General features: G+C 39.2%; 2 protein-coding genes across 7 annotated transcripts in view; one reads left to right on the top strand and one right to left on the bottom strand.

The window, feature by feature from the left end:
* Positions 1-9,754, top strand: part of MBP (myelin basic protein) — a 102,786-nt gene extending 93,032 nt beyond the window's left edge. For all 3 annotated transcript variants that reach the window (XM_072330063.1, XM_072330064.1, XM_072330065.1), the window contains 5 exons: positions 4,632-4,736; positions 5,333-5,368; positions 5,910-5,942; positions 6,817-6,939; positions 8,306-9,754. In XM_072330063.1, coding sequence (XP_072186164.1) covers positions 4,632-4,736; positions 5,333-5,368; positions 5,910-5,942; positions 6,817-6,939; positions 8,306-8,362 — 354 coding nt within the window. In that variant the 3' untranslated portion in view covers positions 8,363-9,754. The remainder of the gene's footprint in view (positions 1-4,631; positions 4,737-5,332; positions 5,369-5,909; positions 5,943-6,816; positions 6,940-8,305) is intronic.
* A 1,362-nt stretch (positions 9,755-11,116) lies between these two features.
* The window catches only part of ZNF236 (zinc finger protein 236), a 63,833-nt gene continuing 56,247 nt past the window's right edge, over positions 11,117-18,702 (bottom strand). For all 4 annotated transcript variants that reach the window (XM_072329725.1, XM_072329726.1, XM_072329724.1 and 1 more), the window contains 3 exons: positions 17,840-17,969; positions 13,341-13,517; positions 11,117-12,878 (listed from right to left, as the gene is read on the bottom strand). In XM_072329725.1, coding sequence (XP_072185826.1) covers positions 12,751-12,878; positions 13,341-13,517; positions 17,840-17,969 — 435 coding nt within the window. In that variant the 3' untranslated portion in view covers positions 11,117-12,750. The remainder of the gene's footprint in view (positions 12,879-13,340; positions 13,518-17,839; positions 17,970-18,702) is intronic.

Here is an 18,702-nt window from a genome sequence, read left to right as displayed (position 1 = left end):
AATTTCTGCGAGAAATTTATGGCACCGTGACAAGGATACGCGGCTCATCCTTTCTGAAGTGATTAGAAAGGTTCACTGAGTTAGATGATAAATGTTTATAGAACACTTACAATGTCTCCTTTGGACCAGCAGGGGGAGAATGGGTCGGCTTTTCCCTCATTTATTGCAACAGGTCATTAAATTGTGGACAGGCTGGAAGAAACACCATCAGCTCTGCTGAGGAAGTGCTGAGGCAAACACTATATACAAAACAACTCTGAATTCTGAAATGAAACAAATTCCATATCCAAACATTTGTCAGCCTTCCCATGATTGCTCTGCTCAAGCTACACATTTGCTCTTGTGTAAAAGGAAAGAAGTGTATATAACCACTGAAAGGACGCGTCTCTCTATTCCTACGCGGAAGTCTGTTTTGAAACACTTAATGTTTAATGGACATTTTAATTCTACTTGCACTGCTGCAAATTTCTTATTGGGGTTAAGCATCACTTCCCACAGTGGGACAGTTTGGTTTTATATGGCAATCTGAATGTACTTTTTGTATCTCTAGCTTTTTTAAGTGCACTGATTTCTTATGATCCATGCACAGTGACTTCTGTGAAGGCAACCCACTGAAAACAATGGAACCCAGTGAACCCATGAAGAACATCCATTGCCTTTTACTCTTTCTCATGTCAAAAATGTGTACAAGGTTTGATTTTAAGTCAGTTATTTTCCAGTTTCATATGCATCTTGGTTTTACCAGGCAACAAAGCTACACATTAATCATAGCGATAGGAGTCTAAAAAGCTGTAAATTCAGTACTCCAGAGCTAAAACACCGTAATGTCACTGTTGTCACTAATACATATCATCTACTGCTTGGGAATTAGAAGCTCTAAGTTTGCCCTATACTTGTATGTGCAGTCTCTATTTATAAGTGATCTCAATGGGAACAAGAGGCTTTAGAACTTATAAGAGTTGCAAGACTCATTGCTTACACCAAGCAAAAGCAGAGACACACTTCACAGGATCTCAGTGTCACTAAATGCTGCTACTGCTCAACTGCACTTTTACACTCACCATCATATCTGACGGCAAAATCAAGTGGGACACTTACAGCACTTAATTGCAATTGCTTTAAATGAAAGTGAATCTAATCAACCAAATCTCATTGTTCTCATTAGACAAACGTATCACGAAACAGGTTTATCAAACTCAGCATCCAACGTTTGAAGCAAAAAGCCTCTATTGCATTTACCAAAATCCCTAAGACCTTTCCCTCTCACCTGCCTGGAATGGCTGCCCAGGGAGGTGGTGCAGTCACCGTCCCTGGCAGTGTTCAAGAGGTGTCTGGATGAGGAGCTACAAGATATAGTTTAGTGGCTTGTGGTAGCAACGGTAATGGGAGGATGGTTGGACTGAATGATCTTGTAGGTCCTTTCCAGCCTTGTGATTCTATGATTTCTGCAGTCAGAGTGTGGGCAGTAACACCACTCAGCAATTACAAAGTGCCACAGAGAACATCAGGAGAACTGGTCAGGCCTACTGCGTCAGAAAAGTGCGGGATATTCACCACAGTCAGAGATGTAATATTCATGCAGGAAAAGCCAAAGTGGGACACGTGCTGAACTGCATGTAGATTCTTGTGACTGTGTGAGAGAGATGGCAATTGGCACACAACACCCTAACAGCTCTGCCAAGGTTTTCAATACAGACTATGCTGATAGATTTGAATAACTTGATGTGAAAATGCCTGGAGTAGAACAAGGAATGAAATGTCCTTGTACAGCTACTGTTAAAATACCTGATGCTTTTCTTTGCTCTATACTAAAAGCTTCTGTAGTGTCTTAGTGGCCAACTCACATAATACACTGGCACAGGGAAATAACCCAACTTCCCAGTATACTACAAGAAAGAGCCACAAAGCACTCCCATATTGAATCAGCCCTGAATACAGAATAATCATGGGTATTTGACAGACATACACGTGCTCATGTTTACATTAATAATCCTTACACTGAATTTTACAATGGATTTGCAAACTTTGTCATTCTATCTCCCACACACAGCCTAAGCAAATACCCAGCGCTGGCCAATATTGGATATTAACATTATTTAGATTGAGGGATCTTTCCCCTGTGGCTTTATTTATTTATGGCACATGTATAGCCAAGCTGGCTTAGCTGTCAAGCACAAAGTTAACAGGTAGTGGTTGAAAGATGAGCATTCCTCTCTGTCCTGACTGGTTTCTGCAAACTGCTGTTTGCTGCAAACCATCTCACTGCCCCCAGAAGTTGCACAAGTGCGTAGGAACCTCTGTTTCAATGTTCGTAACCAGAACCCAAGAGGCCTAAATCTTTTTCTACAGGCAAGATGGGGACCCCATCAGGGTCTGTGGTGACAGAACAAGGGGAAATGGTTTTAAGTTCAGGGAGGGTAGATTTAGGTTAAATATAAGGAAAAAAGCCTTTTACAGTGAGGGTGGTGAGGCACAAGTTGTCCAGTGATGCGGTTGTTGCCCCATCCCTGGAGACTTTCAAGGTGAGGCTGTATCAGGCCCTGGGCAACCTGATCTATCTGTGGTGTCCCTGTTTTGTTACAGGGGAGTTGGACTAGATGGCCTTCTGAGGTCCCTTCCAACTCTAAGGATTCTATGATACTAAATTCAGGACTCTCCTTTGCAATTGTTCTTTATAATCGACTGCAAAGTTTGCTTTCCATTGGCAACACTCAAAAAGCTGAAAGGCAGAAAAACCCTGTAATTACATGAACACGCTCAGATTTAATTTTTAACACCTATGGGTATTCAGTTATTGCTCTTCTGGGGGAAATGACTTTTGTAGATCATGGATGTGGCAACCTCAGGAAAATATAAACCACTGAGCTTTTCCTTCTCCCCTTCAGGACTCCAGAAATTGAAAGGACACACTACAGGTGGAAGAGAGAGTCCAACAGCTTATACACAAAAGGGAAACGTGCAGTTTAGATTTAGAATACTGGAAGATTCAGCACACAGATCAAACTTCTGATCATATGAAAGAAAAGCCCATGATTTGTAACAGTGGGTAACGTTGTCTTAAATTCATACAAAACCATCCTTATCCTTAAAAATAGATTCAGATTTGCTACTGCTGATTCACTATAAAGGGGACCCAAGCAAAGACTATTCCAAAACTTGGCACCACAGACCCAAGAAAGTTTGCAGTCACTACACGGTAACATTTTTCAATGAGCTAAATTATTAGTGCCTAATGATGGACCAGAATGCTAAAACCGAGTAACTCAGACTCCACTACTCCACCACACTCATAAAACAGAATTATTCCCACCTTTTTGTGCCTGGTGGCAACCCGTTGCCCACTGCAGAACAGCAAAATACATCTGCTCACAATCATGTAGATTGACAGCAATCTGCTGGTAAGACACTGTGATCTGCAACACTGCTGAAGAAGTGTAACAGAACACAGATCAGGGTGTCTGTGATAAACACATATCAATGTTCTCTTTAAATATAGACTTAAAAGGCAACATGGCGGAGGTAACTTGTTCTGAGCACGTGTTGATGCCTTACTGGCTCTCCTCATTGCAACACTGCTCCCAAGCCAGGAGTCCCACTGCAACAACCTGACCAAGTCCTTCTGTAGCAAGCTGAGCCGTGATCTTCTATGTGACAAAAATGAAATGTATTCTAAGTAACTGCTCATACTGCTCCAGAGTCACATGTTCATTCTGTTTGGAAGAGCTTATTTTCTCTCAACACAGATCTCTATTTCTGTTTAGAGGCCGATGAAATCTGTATCACCCACATGGCACTTACAAGAGATGCCACTGTTATTTTCATTCTCTCCTACCTTCCCTGTTGAGCACAGCTGGGATCCATTGTGCTGGGAGTGAAGCATTATACCTTGACACTGGCAATGATGGACAGATGTTTGTCATCTGGGTCAACTCATAGGGACCAATTAGCTTTTCAAACTTAGTCCTGCTGCATCCATTGAGAAATAGACACACTTTTTTTGACACCATTTTCAGTGCAGCAGCTGCATCGCACTCTCAATATTCACTCTTCACAATGTCATTGTTTGTGTCCTTTTGTCCTCAGTGAGTGCACTTTCCTGCACTGCTACAGGAACACCACTGAAAACAGAAATACTGTCAGTCTCACTTCAATCCTTCACTCCAAAATACAGTTGATCTTGCAGTTCATTGGTGCTATGCAGTCTGTGACAACGGAGAAAATCAGATACGACCCATTCCTTCTCTCACATGGAGGATGATCCAGCTTAAGTTTTCTCAGGATTTATCTCTAAAATTACATCCTATGATCCAACTTTGAAGGAAGTGAAAATTGTAAAGTTTCTGCAATCAGAATTGTCCCAGGTTCAGTCCCACACTGGGCTGTAATGTTACAAACACGAGCACCATTATATAAATACATACACACAACATATGTATGCATTTGGTACAATAGCATATTTGCCATTGTATCAAAAAAAAAAAATTGTTCCTTTGCAGCACTGATAACTTTCAGACTCAATCCCCACAGATTTCCAAGGCACTCCCCTCTCCTTTCTCTCCCACAAAGTGAGCCTTTCCCAACAGCTGCTGTTCTCCTTCCTCCCTGCTGACCAGACTCTGCTGTTGTTGCAGGATATACATGCAGCCAGGGCCAGCCATGTAGGCTCCATCCCCCAGAGGTCTCAGCACGGCCGGCCTGGTGATGACAACCCCGTAGTCCACTTCTTCAAGAACATTGTAAGTTCCACTTCTCATTCTTCTTCACATTCTTCTCATCTGTCCTTCAGATCAACCTATAACCAAATATCCCACAGTCATTACCCTTTACTAATGAATTCTTCTACACCTTTGAGCTTACCATGCAATTCAATGTAATTTCACCTGGAAACAAGAACAGTGCCGAAATGTTACACCTAAGTGGCTGAACCCTCAGTTAGCACAGTCATTTTTCAAGAGCAGTTGTTGTAATTATGCAGCTTCACCATTTACAAGGTTTATGCTGCTGTCTTTGGCAACCAGCGTCTTTCTTTAGAAAGAGATTTAAAAATGTTCACACAACAATAAAGAGAAGAACGAAATTAACAACTAATACATAAGGACTAATAACTCCTGAAGACATTCAACGTTTCCTGGACACACTCAAGGTCAGGCTGGATGGGGCTCTGAGCGGCTGTTGGAGCTGTAGGCGTTCCTGCTTATTGCAGGGGAGTTGGACTAAGTGACCCTTGAGGGTCTCTTCCAATTCAAACCATTCTATGATTCCCTGAATTTACTTGTTGATTATCTCCATTTATTGTTGCTTTGGCTCTATAACTTTTTTTGTTGGTTTATAGGTCTCACCCCGTACTCCTCCTCCAATGCAAGCAAAGGTAAGATCTGGCCAGGGCTCAGGCAGTGCCCATGGGTTTTTGGGATCATTTATACCACTTCAACTACAAGTCCATTTGTTTTCTTTAATCATGCTAAATATAAATCAGGAGTTGCCTTTGGGAATATCCCAAGCCAGGGACTAAGACAAAAAAACCATGGCTCCCATTTCCTGATTTGCTGCATGACACCTAAATTAAAGCCAAATGTTGGGGTCTTTATATATTAGAACTTTTTTTGTTGTGGGTGTTTCACACATTATATTAACAATAGGTAGAGCTGTCAGCCAAGCCTCAACCTCCAGGAACTGTTCTCACATTGATAAGCTGACATGGCTCCCACAGCCCATGACTGATGAACCACGGCAAGAGATGGAAGCTCTTGTGATTCTGATTGAGAACTTTGCCTTTTTCATTTTATGGAATGACTGATGCTTCATTATTTGGCCAGTTTGTCATTGTTTTTCACTGCATTCTCAACAACTTCTGATCCAATGTTCTGTAGTGACCATTGTGTCATTGTTTCTGTTTCTTCCACGTGCAGGGAAGAGGACTGTCCCTCACCAGATTTAGCTGGGTAGGTGATGAATGTGCTTTCGGAAACAGCCATTTTATTTACCAGGCCAAAGCATACCTTGCTCTACTGCCTCAAGCTGCTGCAGCAACACGATAATTTTGTTTCATTTCTGTTTTGCTATTTTGCTTTTCCTGGTCTATTTTCCTCCCTCCTCCCACAGCACTTTAAGATGGTAATCGAGTCGCTCGCTCTTATTCAGCGCACTGACAGCCTCGCAACAAATATTTCTTCTGCTTCAGCATGAAGGGAACAAAATCCACTGCATGACAAAGCTGTCTTCCTTTAAACCTCCTGGGAGACTCACTGATGCAGGTTTCTTCTCATGGGAAAGACAAGGATGGGAGGGCAAGTGGTGTCCAGGCAGGGATCTGTCCCCAGTAAGCCCTACAGAACTACCACCACCACTAATTCAAGTTTTTGGTCTCACCTTTCTTCACCACCTCTTCCATTGCGAAGAGATCGGCTCAAGATAGGCAAGTTCCTCCTTTAGTTATCACAGCTGATTAAATCCTACTTCTCTGCTGCAGGTTTGGTTCTGTAATGAGAAGAACACGTACATTTTAAGTTAAAAAAAAAAATTACTACAGCCTTCAAGCTGGATTTGTTTTTTTTAAGTTTTGTCATGCAGGTTAACGCTCTGAGCATCCGCTTTTGATTATTAGTTCTTCTTTTACAGATTGTTTCCCTCAGGTGTCAGCACACCAAGAAAACCTCCTAATGCTTGCCTTCACCCCGGCTTTTTACTTAAAAGACCATTTTATTGCAACTTCCTCTAAGATTCTGTTTCAGCGATGACAAAGAAAGATTACCACGTGAATATGAACTTAATGTCAATATGCTGATCTGAAACGTACACCAAACTCTTTCTTTGCAGGGTGGTGAAGGACACAAGCCAGGATACGGAAGTGGAAAGTTCTATGAGCACAAATCTGCTCACAAGGGACATAAGGGATCCTATCACGAGGGCCAGGGCACTCTTTCCAAAATCTTTAAACTGGTAAAGTACAATTCAAGTTAATGTAAGTTCAAACAGTTGAGCCCAGGGAAAAGCTGAGCGCAGCCCAACCTCTCTAGGAGCTGCCATGTTTGGAACAAACATGTTTCCACAAAGCTATGGAAAGAAGTAGGCATTCTCAAAGAAACTGATCTTATAAAATTGCCTCATAAATAGGTAAATCATTTGACAAGAGGTTAGGCTTCAGGTAAATGGTCCCTTTAGTTTGTTTCTGACAAAGAAGAAAACAAAAACAAGGCAACTGAAAATGCAGAATACTTCAGTTTTATGCTTGGAATCTAAAGATATAGAAGTGAAATACTTCAGTTATCCTGAAACATACGCTTATAAATCATTCCCAGTTCAAGTATTTCAGAAGAGCTCCAATCCACTACTTGCTTTAAGAATCAAAACAACTAAGAGTTGAGCCTGGCCTTCACCTGTGTAAATGTCCAAAAGAAAGTTTCTCACCATGCAAGTCTCTGCCTGGTGCAAGTCCAGAGCATCTCAGCAGAACATACCCCAGGCTTCTTTAATCTTCTAATCAAGGATGAGAGCTACTTTTTTTTTTTGGATGCACAAGAAAACATGGCACTTGCATAAGGAAGGCCTCAATAAGAACAAGCATGTACAACTAACTCACAGAATCATAGAATCACAAGGTTGGAAAGGACCTACAAGATCATCCTCCCATTATTGTTGTTGCCACAAACCACTAACCCATATCTCATAGCTCCTCATCCAGATGCCTCTTGAACACTGTCAGGGACGGTGACTGCACCTCCTCCCTGGGCAGCCATTCCAGTGGCTGACCACTCTCTGAGAGAAAAAGTTCCTCCTTAAGTCCAGTCTAAACTTCCTCTGGTACAACTTGCAGCCATTTCCTCGGGTCCTGTTTGTTGCCTGGGAGAAGAGGCCAAGCCCCTCCTCATCACAACTTTCCTTTAGGAAGCTGTAGAGTTCAATGAGGTCTCCCCTGAGTCTTCTCTTCTCCAGACTAAACAATCCCTGCTACCTCAGCCACTCCTTATAAGACTTGTGCTCCAGACCCCTCACCAGTTTCATTGCCCTTCTCTGGACATGTTCCAGGGCCTTGATGTCTTTCTTGCAGTGAGGAGCCCAAAACTGAACACAATACATGCCTAGCTACGTATGAGAAATTTAATGAGAATAAATTAATCCTATGTGAAATATATATATGAGAAGCAATTGGTTCATGTAAAAATTCAAATAAGACTTCAATTATAATAAATACCAGAGTCATTTTCATTAGATATGTGAGGTTTTGTATTGGACTGATATTTTTCCAACATGTAGCCCTATGCACACAGTACCTTGTTGCGAATTAACTCCATTCCTCCTTCCCCAGGGTGGCTCTGGCTCCCGGCCTGGATCGCGGTCTGGCTCACCAGTTGCGAGACACTGAAGCTCTATGATGCCATTCAAGGACCATGCACTCTGCTTCATAATCTAACTGCCTTAAAATTAATAACAACTGCAAGAATTACCTAGTTAGATGCAGTCCATTACTTAGTGCCAATTAGGCTCTGCATGCAGTAGATGATACAAACTTCTATTGGCAATCCCTGACCAACAGTTGAATGAAAAGAACACACCAAGTAGCTTTACTAGCTGTTCCCCCCTATTTTATGTAGAGTAACGACACGTCTGACTACTCCATTCTCCTCCAGGGTGCCCTAACTGTATTCTGAACTTCATTCTTTCTCCCAAGCATCTAATACGAGCTCCAGCCTCCTGGTTTCATTTTAATGAATGTGAGAATCGCAAATAAAGAGTTAACGTCTTGAATACTGAGCACTGCCGTTAATGAGCTTTCGAAACGCTGCTGTAAAAACAAACACAAAATCCACCATGTGCAGAAGTTGTAAGGACTGTTTATCCAAATCCTTTTTATTTTTTTGATTTGGGACTTTGGTTTGGTTTCTGTTTTGTTTTAATCTTCCTTCTCTCACTCACAAAATAATTAATTTTCATAACAGGATTAGGCAGTCACGGAAAGGTTCACCAAATATTGCGAGTTCAAGGCATGTGAAACGTGGGAGGGGGCAGATGTTGTAGAATCAATACGATGCAGAGCAATGGCAATAAGGAAACGCTTTCCGCACCACAATTTGCTCACCGCATCCAAACCATTAGAATTAAGAGTAGATGAGGGAGAGAAAGAGGATTTCAAATTTGAGTTAGACTAATGCTAAGAAACAAGGGATAATTCCCAGCGACGAAACACCAGATTGCACATGTGACCACTGGACGTCACTGTTGCTCCACACAAACTCTGCTGCAACAGCATAAACTTTGCAGTAAAGTAAGTAATTAAAAATACACGTGAATAAGTCTAATTTCTGAAAGAGAGCCCTTCAGTACTGGTGTCTCAGATAGTCCTGCACATCTTGTGAGGGAACTTCAAACCTTGCTCTTGATATTGCAGCAGCCTTATATTTGGTTGTCTCTTCTTTTGCCCAAGTAACATCTGGATACCTTTTAAGGGCAGTGCACCAAAGCATACTTATAGTAAACTACTGTGAACATTTAACTGTTGTACTGTAGTTGCCTCATAGAAATGAGTTATAACAGAGTTAGATTTAGATATTAATTGTTCACAGATAACTAAAATGAGTGTGTGGCAATGGTATTTCCAACCACACGGAGGAAAATACAAGGCTCTTCTGAATTGCACTGTTTTATTACTTAAACTCACCCTTCCTTCAAGCTCTTCTCTAAGCGTCTGATTAATTACTTTCTTTTTTAGTTTTAGCCCGTGTTGTAGACTGAGGTTAGTGCTTCCCGAGTTGAAACTGCATCTATGTGTCCAGTAGAAGTTACCTATACACGTGTGTGTTAATTCACGTCTAAATCTATCGTAGGTTTATATTCAGCGTCAATTAATACAAAGCAAGGGAAGATGGAGAATAGAAAATAGAGACTAAGGAAAACAAAACCACCAAAATTATTAAGTATATACACATGTATTACATCTTCTGTTACCTGCATTGTTTGCTATGTGTATTTTTCTATTGTAGCTTCATCCAGATTTATACTCGGCAACATAATAGTGGATTTAATTTAAAGACATATTGTTCTTATAGGAACAAAGCTTTTACAATTTATCAAAATAAATAATTGATGTGTAATAAAACTGGTCCAGGTTTTGTCTTTTGTAACTTAGGCTGTGTACAAAAAATGATCCATTTTTCTCCTCCTGCTGTTCATTCAGAGTGCTGAAGATACTGGAAAATACCTCAGCTGCATACAGCCTTCTTGTGACTTTGGTGGTACCTGAGCATGGCCCACAAGGCTGATGCCATAACACAGGCACACCTATGAGGGCACTCCTATGCCCTGTTCCCTTACTCACAACACGATCTGATTCTTCACCCAAGTCCTTGGATAAAATACGACATTAAAAAACACGTTTTAGAAAGTCTATTCACTCTAACTGACAGGAGTGCAAGCACTAAAGGAGAAGCAGACTGCATTGAGGAGAGGTGTCAGGGGATTACACAGCTCATATTGTCTGTTTGTCACTTGCGGGATTTGGAACATATGCTCACTACCTCTAATCAAGACAAAACACTTGAGAAGTGACTGTTTTATAACTGCATCCCTTTACATGTGACATAACCTGCTTTTAGTACATATTCTCTTAATGTCAGTCACCACCACTCATTACTTGCTGGCAAAGCAATCACAGCCAGAGCAGGATGAATATCCCCCTGCAAGCAGTCAGCAATCACACTGCCATTAGCAAGTAAGGAACTGCATTTAGATGTGACCAGCTGTAAATCATCTTCTGTCATCACCTATGCAACAAACCATCTCCAGTCAACTTTCCTGTGCATTGACAAACTATTCTCTGCAAGTGTAGCACAATGGTTTTATACATGTTATATACCATACAGCCCATCAGAACTGATTGAGGATTACTCAGCTTCTCATTCTATGTAATTAAGCATAAAAAGCATGCTATGCAAGGGGTTTAGCATGACTTCAGAGAACAACTGTAAAAGATATCCTTCTTGTATAGCTGGAAAGGCGCTGCTGGGAAATCTTCACATGTGCTCTTTAAATAAAACAGAGGTGTGCTTCTGTTAAACTGTTTTCAGTTTCCTAGAATCCAAGATGAAATAAATAAAAAAAAATACACAAAACAGGATTAGGAAAAGAGTAATATTATTTAACATGTTTTTGAATTAAATATTCCACATAACAAAAGTGTTATTTTCATGTCAACAACTATATTACTTATATACATATGCCAAAAGAGATAACAAAAGAAGAAAGAGGTGCCCTATTGAAAAAACAGTAATTTCTTGTTTCAGCAACCTGAAATAACTAGTGTATATCATAGACAAAGTATAGACAATATTTACAAAAGAGAGAATTTGGGATCTGAGAGCAAACATCTTTCAGAAGGTAAATTAAAGTTCAGCTCTGTATTATAGTACAATGAAACCACCACTGATCTAGGAGTACTTGCAGCAAACCGAAAAGATGAACTTCCTGCAACCAGGATTAGTATTTACAAAATATACTGATCAGCCACACAGAGGCTCATATAACTTTAAATATACATATATATATATACACACAAGCACACATATATATCTATATATATATGTAACATATAAATAAAATTCAAAGGAACAAGGAAAAAAGAAGAAAAGAGCTTGTCTTTGGAATGTCTAAAAGATGACCATGTCTTTACTCCAGTGTTTCTTTGCTATGAATAAATTTAAGTGGCACCTTTCAAAGCATTGCTTAGTCACCTAGGTAGTTTTGATGAAACGATGACTTAAACAACAAATAAAAGTAACATATTTCCAAAACCCACAAAGAAAACAATGAACAATTTACAGATTTGAAGTAACTGTTTACAGCACTGGGGAATTCTGTATAATATACGTGACCTAGCGTGCATCTCACTTTCTGACTTCTAACACAAAACCGTATGTTGACTTCCCAAATTTAGCATATGGCTGTGCCTTCCACAGACACTGGGATATGTACCTGCTAATCTGATACAGCAAACATAAAAGAGGCCTCCCTCGTAACCTTTCCTGGTTTGAATTCTCTTTAGATAATTACCGCTGAGTTTAAAGCCTCAAGCACTTTTATGTAGAAACAACCACCTGCCTCTGCGGTTGGAATGGAAATGAACACGCTCCCTCAAGAGCTTAACTCAAGAAAAGCCATACATTCAATGGCAATTTATTTCAACATTCTGAAAAACGCACTAACTTTAAACAAAAATACAGCCTTTTCCTGTGCTTTGTAAAAAGAAAAGAACTACTTTTTACTGCATGCATCTACTTGTAACGTTTTGTTTCCAAACTCAATTATTTCTTTAAATAGGTAAAAAGAAAAAAACAAAACAAAAAAAAAAGCCAACAGCTTCATGGTTTTCCCATGAAGTTGTTCTTCCCCTCCTTTAAAAATTCTACTCTAGAATGAAGTTCCAGTTCATTTTTCCAATAGATATACTGGCTGTGAATTAGAAGATGAAACTGTATACAGTATTACCTGAGTTCATTCATTCACAGACAACTTAGCACAGATTAAGTGATGATTTCACAATATTTTTCTACAAGCTTAAAAAAAAAAACAAAAAAAAACCAAGACATTGATTCCTTAAGTAATTTTTGCAAATAATTAAAAATCCTATAATATATTATCATATTGTTAATACTTCCAATGCTTGAAGCTTCAACTGTAAAATCCATCTTTTTCCTTCTCTGAAAACTTTAGAGGAATTTAAGTTCCAAACAAAAAAGTCAGCTTTCAGACATCGAGGTGTCATCGAAAAACACTGCCTATATTTTGCCATTCATTTGACGATTCTTGTACCACTTCTTCTAAATTCAGAGCACGACTAAAATCTTCCCCTTCTTGTTCTGGATTATTAGCAGGTTCTTGGACAGGACCTACCAAAGCATAAGGAAAAAAAAAATGAGCATTACTGGATGGGTAATGTAAGAACAATGGAAATATGCTGAGAATTATTACTTGTAAATAAAAGAATTACGGTTGGAAAACAATGATGCAACAACTTCATAAAGAGGCACCATACAAATACCTCGGATTCTATAGACACTATTTAGAAAAAAAAAAGAAACCTTTTGGGAAAAGCTACCCACAAAACCAAATATAATCAACTGTTCCCCTATAGCAGGTTTTGAACGTTCTATTTTAGTAGTATAGGGCTGCACCACAACCACAGAGCCATAAGCAGTAACCCGTGTGTTTCAAAGTGTTATTTGGGTCACATTCAACTATTAGTTCACTTCAGCTTATTGATATCTAATTCCTCATTGACTTAGGGTAAACATTTTTTGATTTCCTGTGCAACTTCCTGCACTTGCCACTGCTATCATTGCACTACATACCAGTGTAACCATGAGCCCGTTTCATATGAAGTTTCATATTGCTCTTCTGTGTAAATCCCATTGCACAGTAATCACATTTATAAGGCCTTTCTCCTGTGTGCTTTTTCATGTGAACTTGAAGAGCACTCTTCTGGTTAAAAGCCTTTTCACACAGCGTACACTGAAATGGCCGTTCCCCTAAAAGAGAAAAATGTAATTAATGTTCATTTAAACATACAAAGTTCCAAATTCAATAAAATAATTAAGATGACCTAGAAATTAAATAGACGCAAACACAATTTGTTTCCTTACATCTCTCTCAAATAGTGCTACGACTCCATATAATCAGCAACACATCCTAAATGAAATATCAGAATATTGACATGAATCTCTTAAGATTACAGCATGGATGGGAAAAGGGGCTCTTGATCTAGAAACATGAACTGCAGCACAAAAGTGTTCTTTATTTTTGTTACGGATGGTTTCACTTGTTTGAGTTAGAAATGTTTCTTCCAATACTTTCAGTTTTCTGTTCTAAAATAAGCAGCCATTTTGGTGCTGTGTAAGTGATCACGCCAAATGGCTTCTTCTACCAGCAGTGGAATCACTCACTTCCCTCTAATTTCTACAGTGTTTATTCAAACTGATCTTCACTGATAAGACCTGAATGCGTAAGATAATTAAAGGATGCAAAGAAAGAGACTCAAGTTGTGTAGGGGAGATTTCAATTGGATATTAGGAAGAATTTGTTCACAGAAGGGGTGGTTAGGCACTGGGGGAAGCTGCCTAGGAAGAAGTGGAGCTTCCATGGAATGTAGTTTAGTGATGGGACTCAGAAGGCCAAGTTCATGTATGGACTTGATGATCTTCAAGGTCTTTGTCAACTCTGTCAATTCTATGATTTTACTCAGAAGAAAATGTGCTTTTCTTTGAGCCATGAATTCAGTAAATACTGTGTATTACAAATTATTATAAGCGTTTAATCAAGACAGGAATCTCAGTTTCTCACAGACAAGGAACATTCCTTTAGGAAAGTCAATTGGTTTAGGCTTAACCTTAGCTGCTTTTACACGTAATAGTCTTTCCTATCAATCTAAAGACTTCTTTGCAGGACATTTTCACTTGCCTGGTCTTCAGAGATTTTTAGAACAGCCTCTTTTGAAGGAATGACTACCATGTTACAGCAGCAGGTGAGCCCACAACTTCAAACAACAGCCGAGAATATAATTCAGCAAGGACTTATCAGCTTGTGGGCACTCCCAGCGTCTGCGTGCTCATACGCAAGAAACCCAAAAATATCTGAAGATTTACAAAGTAAATTACAAATGATTCCAAAATAGAAATAATTTCTTCTATGATGGTGCAGATTTATTAGAAACAGATGTATAAAGGGGCTCTGGTCTCTTCACAGCCTTCCTGAAGTGCTATTATATTTTATAATGGACAGCATGAGCCAAAGCAGGAAGGAAACTGTCTTGTTCCCTGCTATCCGACTATCTGTGGGACTCTCACAGCACTGCTTTTTATTAACATCTGAATTATTTAAACCAGTTAAACAGAAAGCAAGCTATTATGGAATTTTGAAGGCTGTTAATCATCATTGATCGCAACTTCTGCCTTTCTCTTCCTGCCTTCAATATAATGAGAATGTTCCTTTCTACCACAGTAACCATAAAGAAGCTGTACTCCCTTTCTTTGTTTTACTCTCAAAAAGAAGAGTCATCACTCACAACAACTGAAATTCTCTTTGAGTAAGGTATGGAGGAATGAAAGCAGACAGCCCATTAGATTAGAATGCACAGGATCAGCAGAAACCTCTAAAACATGAGAACAGCTGTACCATATCAGCTTACCCATTACTCCTTTTCAGGACTTAATGCTCATCTACCAGGAGCTGATTTGCTCTAAGTGGATGACTCAGACCACTAATATTAAAGTCTATCCTATTACACCTGCACCGAAAACTTACTCCTCAGCAGACACAAGGAGGACACCCTTTTTACACCCCTATCTATCCATGCCTTTCCAGTATACAATCTCTGAAGCTGCTCTCAGAATTTCCAAATCTCAAAATTTCCTTAGCAAAAATATTTGAAACATAAATTAACCACGTTCATGAATCCTCTTTTTCCATCCTCCTGCCTTTTCCTGCTAGGGTTCTCAGCAGAGAAGCAACAGAATGAGATGTGCAAAAAGACAAGCAGCACCTGGAACTTCTGAATCTCAGCTGCCTGGTAAATGCTAATAACTCAACTCTTGTAATTATTTACTTTTGACAGTATGCAGAGTATGTGCTGAATTAGTCAAGTGAATCAGCCAAATTCATTGTAACCAATCAAGCAATGCCATAGTGGGCTATACATTATATAGGTCTGATCTAATTCATCCATCAACACATGGATTCTTGAATACTTCTTCTTAAATTCTTTTTTCATAGTAAAAAGCAAGACTATGTTCATTTATTTGCAAACTTCATGATACATTCCAAAAGCCTGCAAGAAAGCACAGATAGAGAAGGTATACCTTGATCTCAGTACCTGCTTATCCACAATGGTAAATATGAAGTATTCTAACTCTAATCAAAGTCATTTATCACTGAACAATCTTAATTTTAATCTTCTATTATGTTTTCAGCTTCATCTGCTTTTTCACCCATCATCTTCCATTGGAAATCCTGTCATTTATTATTCGTAACACCACAATGCAGTCTAAATGCAGACTAAATGTAGACTAAAATTCCACCACATTAAGTCCTTCATGAACAAAGAGTAGAAGCAGATGCAACTTTTAAGAATCTGCCATAAATATGAGAAAATAATGAAAACATAGCAAGTATGTAACAGCATAATCAGGTAATCTAAATAATCAATACTGGCAATGATCCTTACACATCAACAACTTGCCAGAAGTCACATAAAGAATTTAAAGGTGCTTTTCAGCACTCAAAAAGCATATTCAGTCCCCTCAACATTTGGGGCAGCATGTTAGAATGCACGCAGATGTGTGGAGGAGAATTTTAAACAGGGAGAGAAATGTGCTGATCATGATCATGTGCTGATTAGAGACAGGAATAAAGAGCTCCACATGGATCACTTGGTGTAGAGAGGGAAGAAGGAAGCAAGGAAAGACAGACATATGAGCAGACAGGGAAAGCAACAGGAGGAGATAGTGAGATTGAGAGAATGTGATTAAGTGCAGCTCAAAGTCACTTGAGTGTGAAGACAGTTTGCAGCTGGTGCAAAACATAGAAGAACAAAGGTGCATAAATGGAAGTCCAGCATGATACAGAGGCATCTGGCAGTGAGTTCTGCAGAAAAGCCAAAGCAGTTCAAATGGATCTGAATAATACACTTATTTGTTAAAGTCAGAGAAAAGAAAATTCTAATATTTTGAGATATATGAAATGAGAGCACACACAGCTGAATATATGGGCAAGCCTATACCATACTTAAAATTACAAGACTGAATCTGTGATTACAAAGTGAAGATCCAACCAAAAGATTATACCTCATGAGACAAGCAAGTGATACCAACTAAGGAAAAATGACAAAGCTAACAAGACAGCTTCAATAAAGAGATTAGAGATTTTGCTTTCAATTCACAAACAGTAGCCAAAAGCTACATAAGACTTTAAGTGATACTGCAGAAAGAGAAAGCTCTGGTTGACTCACTGAAGGAAACAGTGATCATGTTTCAAGAGTCCTCCTATGCTACAGCACAGTTATGCTCCTTAGTCTTCTGCAGCTTAGAAGCAATATAGATCACTTTATCCATTCCTTTTTACTTCCAGCACACATGACAGCAATTAATTGGTAGCAGTGGCATGGAAGAAAGAAGTTGTTTCAGAGGAGTGACTCCAGTGTTTAAAACTCATGTTGTTAATACCTACAAGGTGAAGGGGAAGGTAGACGGGCTCTATTACACATGGCTTTCTCCTTGTGGCAGGCCAAAAACTGCAGCCTGAAGAGCACTTTATCAAGGGAAATACATGCTCCCTAGGAGGAGACAGTGTAGTATAATTATAGAATCACAGATCAAGAAAATAACTCAGTGGTAAAGAGCACAACACTGTACTCTGGCAGCAGACACAGATGAACTGACTAGTAGTTGAACTAACCACGTAGCACCACATGCATTTAACATCACTGAATACACCAAGACATTTGCTCATTCTATTATAGTCTTGAAGATAGCCAGCATTTTTAAACAATGCCTTAAAACATCCTTTTACTAATCTATTTCAACGACAAAATTTTCAACATAAGCTCATGCATTCACATCACTGTTGCAAGTACCAATATATGGAGATACTTAGCCTCACTGCTAAGCATAGATTTAAACAGAACATCACGCTACTTGAGATTTCAAGTTTGCTCTTATTTTAACCTTCTTATTTTCTTTTTTCTTTTCTTTGTTATTTAAATGCAGTTACCTGCATCCAAGAGCAAACACTCCAAAATATAACAGTCACATAGGCATGAGAAAATGCTATGAGATGAAGATCATTTCTGATGTCACACCTGTGTGAATGCGACAGTGTCTCTCCAGTTGACTTGGTTTCGCAAAAGCTTTTTCACAGGTATCACACTTAAACACCCGAGGCTTCTGGGAACTCAGTGAAGGTCCAGCCTGATGGGTTTGCATGTGCTCCTAAGGTAGCATAGAGAAAGATGACATCTTAGAACCATTTCAAACATCTTTAGTATATAGCACAGAAATATATTCACATTTTGAAGATAAAAGCAGATGATCTTAGTCATCAACAGAAAACAAAAGATGGAAGCCTGCATCTTTCTTTTTCCTAAGAGAGATACTTTTTTGTATATCATCTCTTTGTAGGACTGAGGCATCAGCAGCTTTACATTTCTGAAGGCCTCTGTCAAGAACTATTTATTTTGCACACATTAGTACCATCACAAGTTATCTGAAGTAAAATAATATAACGTTAGTCATGAAAACCAGCGCTCTTAGAATGTTTTCTTCACTTACAAACATAGATTTTGGTCAACTATGCATCATAAGCTAGCACTGGAGATATTTTCCCCCTCACTACAGTAGCCATCTTCCCCTCAATGTGCCTGATACACACGCATTTGTACCCAGGACCCAAATTTTAAAACTTACAGAACAGAATACCCAGAAATCAAATAATAGGATTTTGCTTTGAATTTTACAATTACAAAAAGCCTATCTGGAAAACAACGTAAGTAACAACACATATAAGAGAAAAGAATAAACATCTTTTTTCTGACACCACTGCTTATACGACGGGTACCCACGTTCTTCTTTTTGTGGGCAGCATATGCATTAAAAACTTCCCCATGCTCCATGAAAGAGTTATCGCAGCGTATGTTGTCATTTAAATTCCCCCTCTCAGTACTTC

Source organism: Excalfactoria chinensis, chromosome 2 (assembly GCF_039878825.1).
Source record: "Excalfactoria chinensis isolate bCotChi1 chromosome 2, bCotChi1.hap2, whole genome shotgun sequence".
Classification (NCBI taxonomy): domain Eukaryota; kingdom Metazoa; phylum Chordata; class Aves; order Galliformes; family Phasianidae; genus Excalfactoria; species Excalfactoria chinensis.
This window is presented reverse-complemented; position numbering and strand designations above follow the sequence as displayed.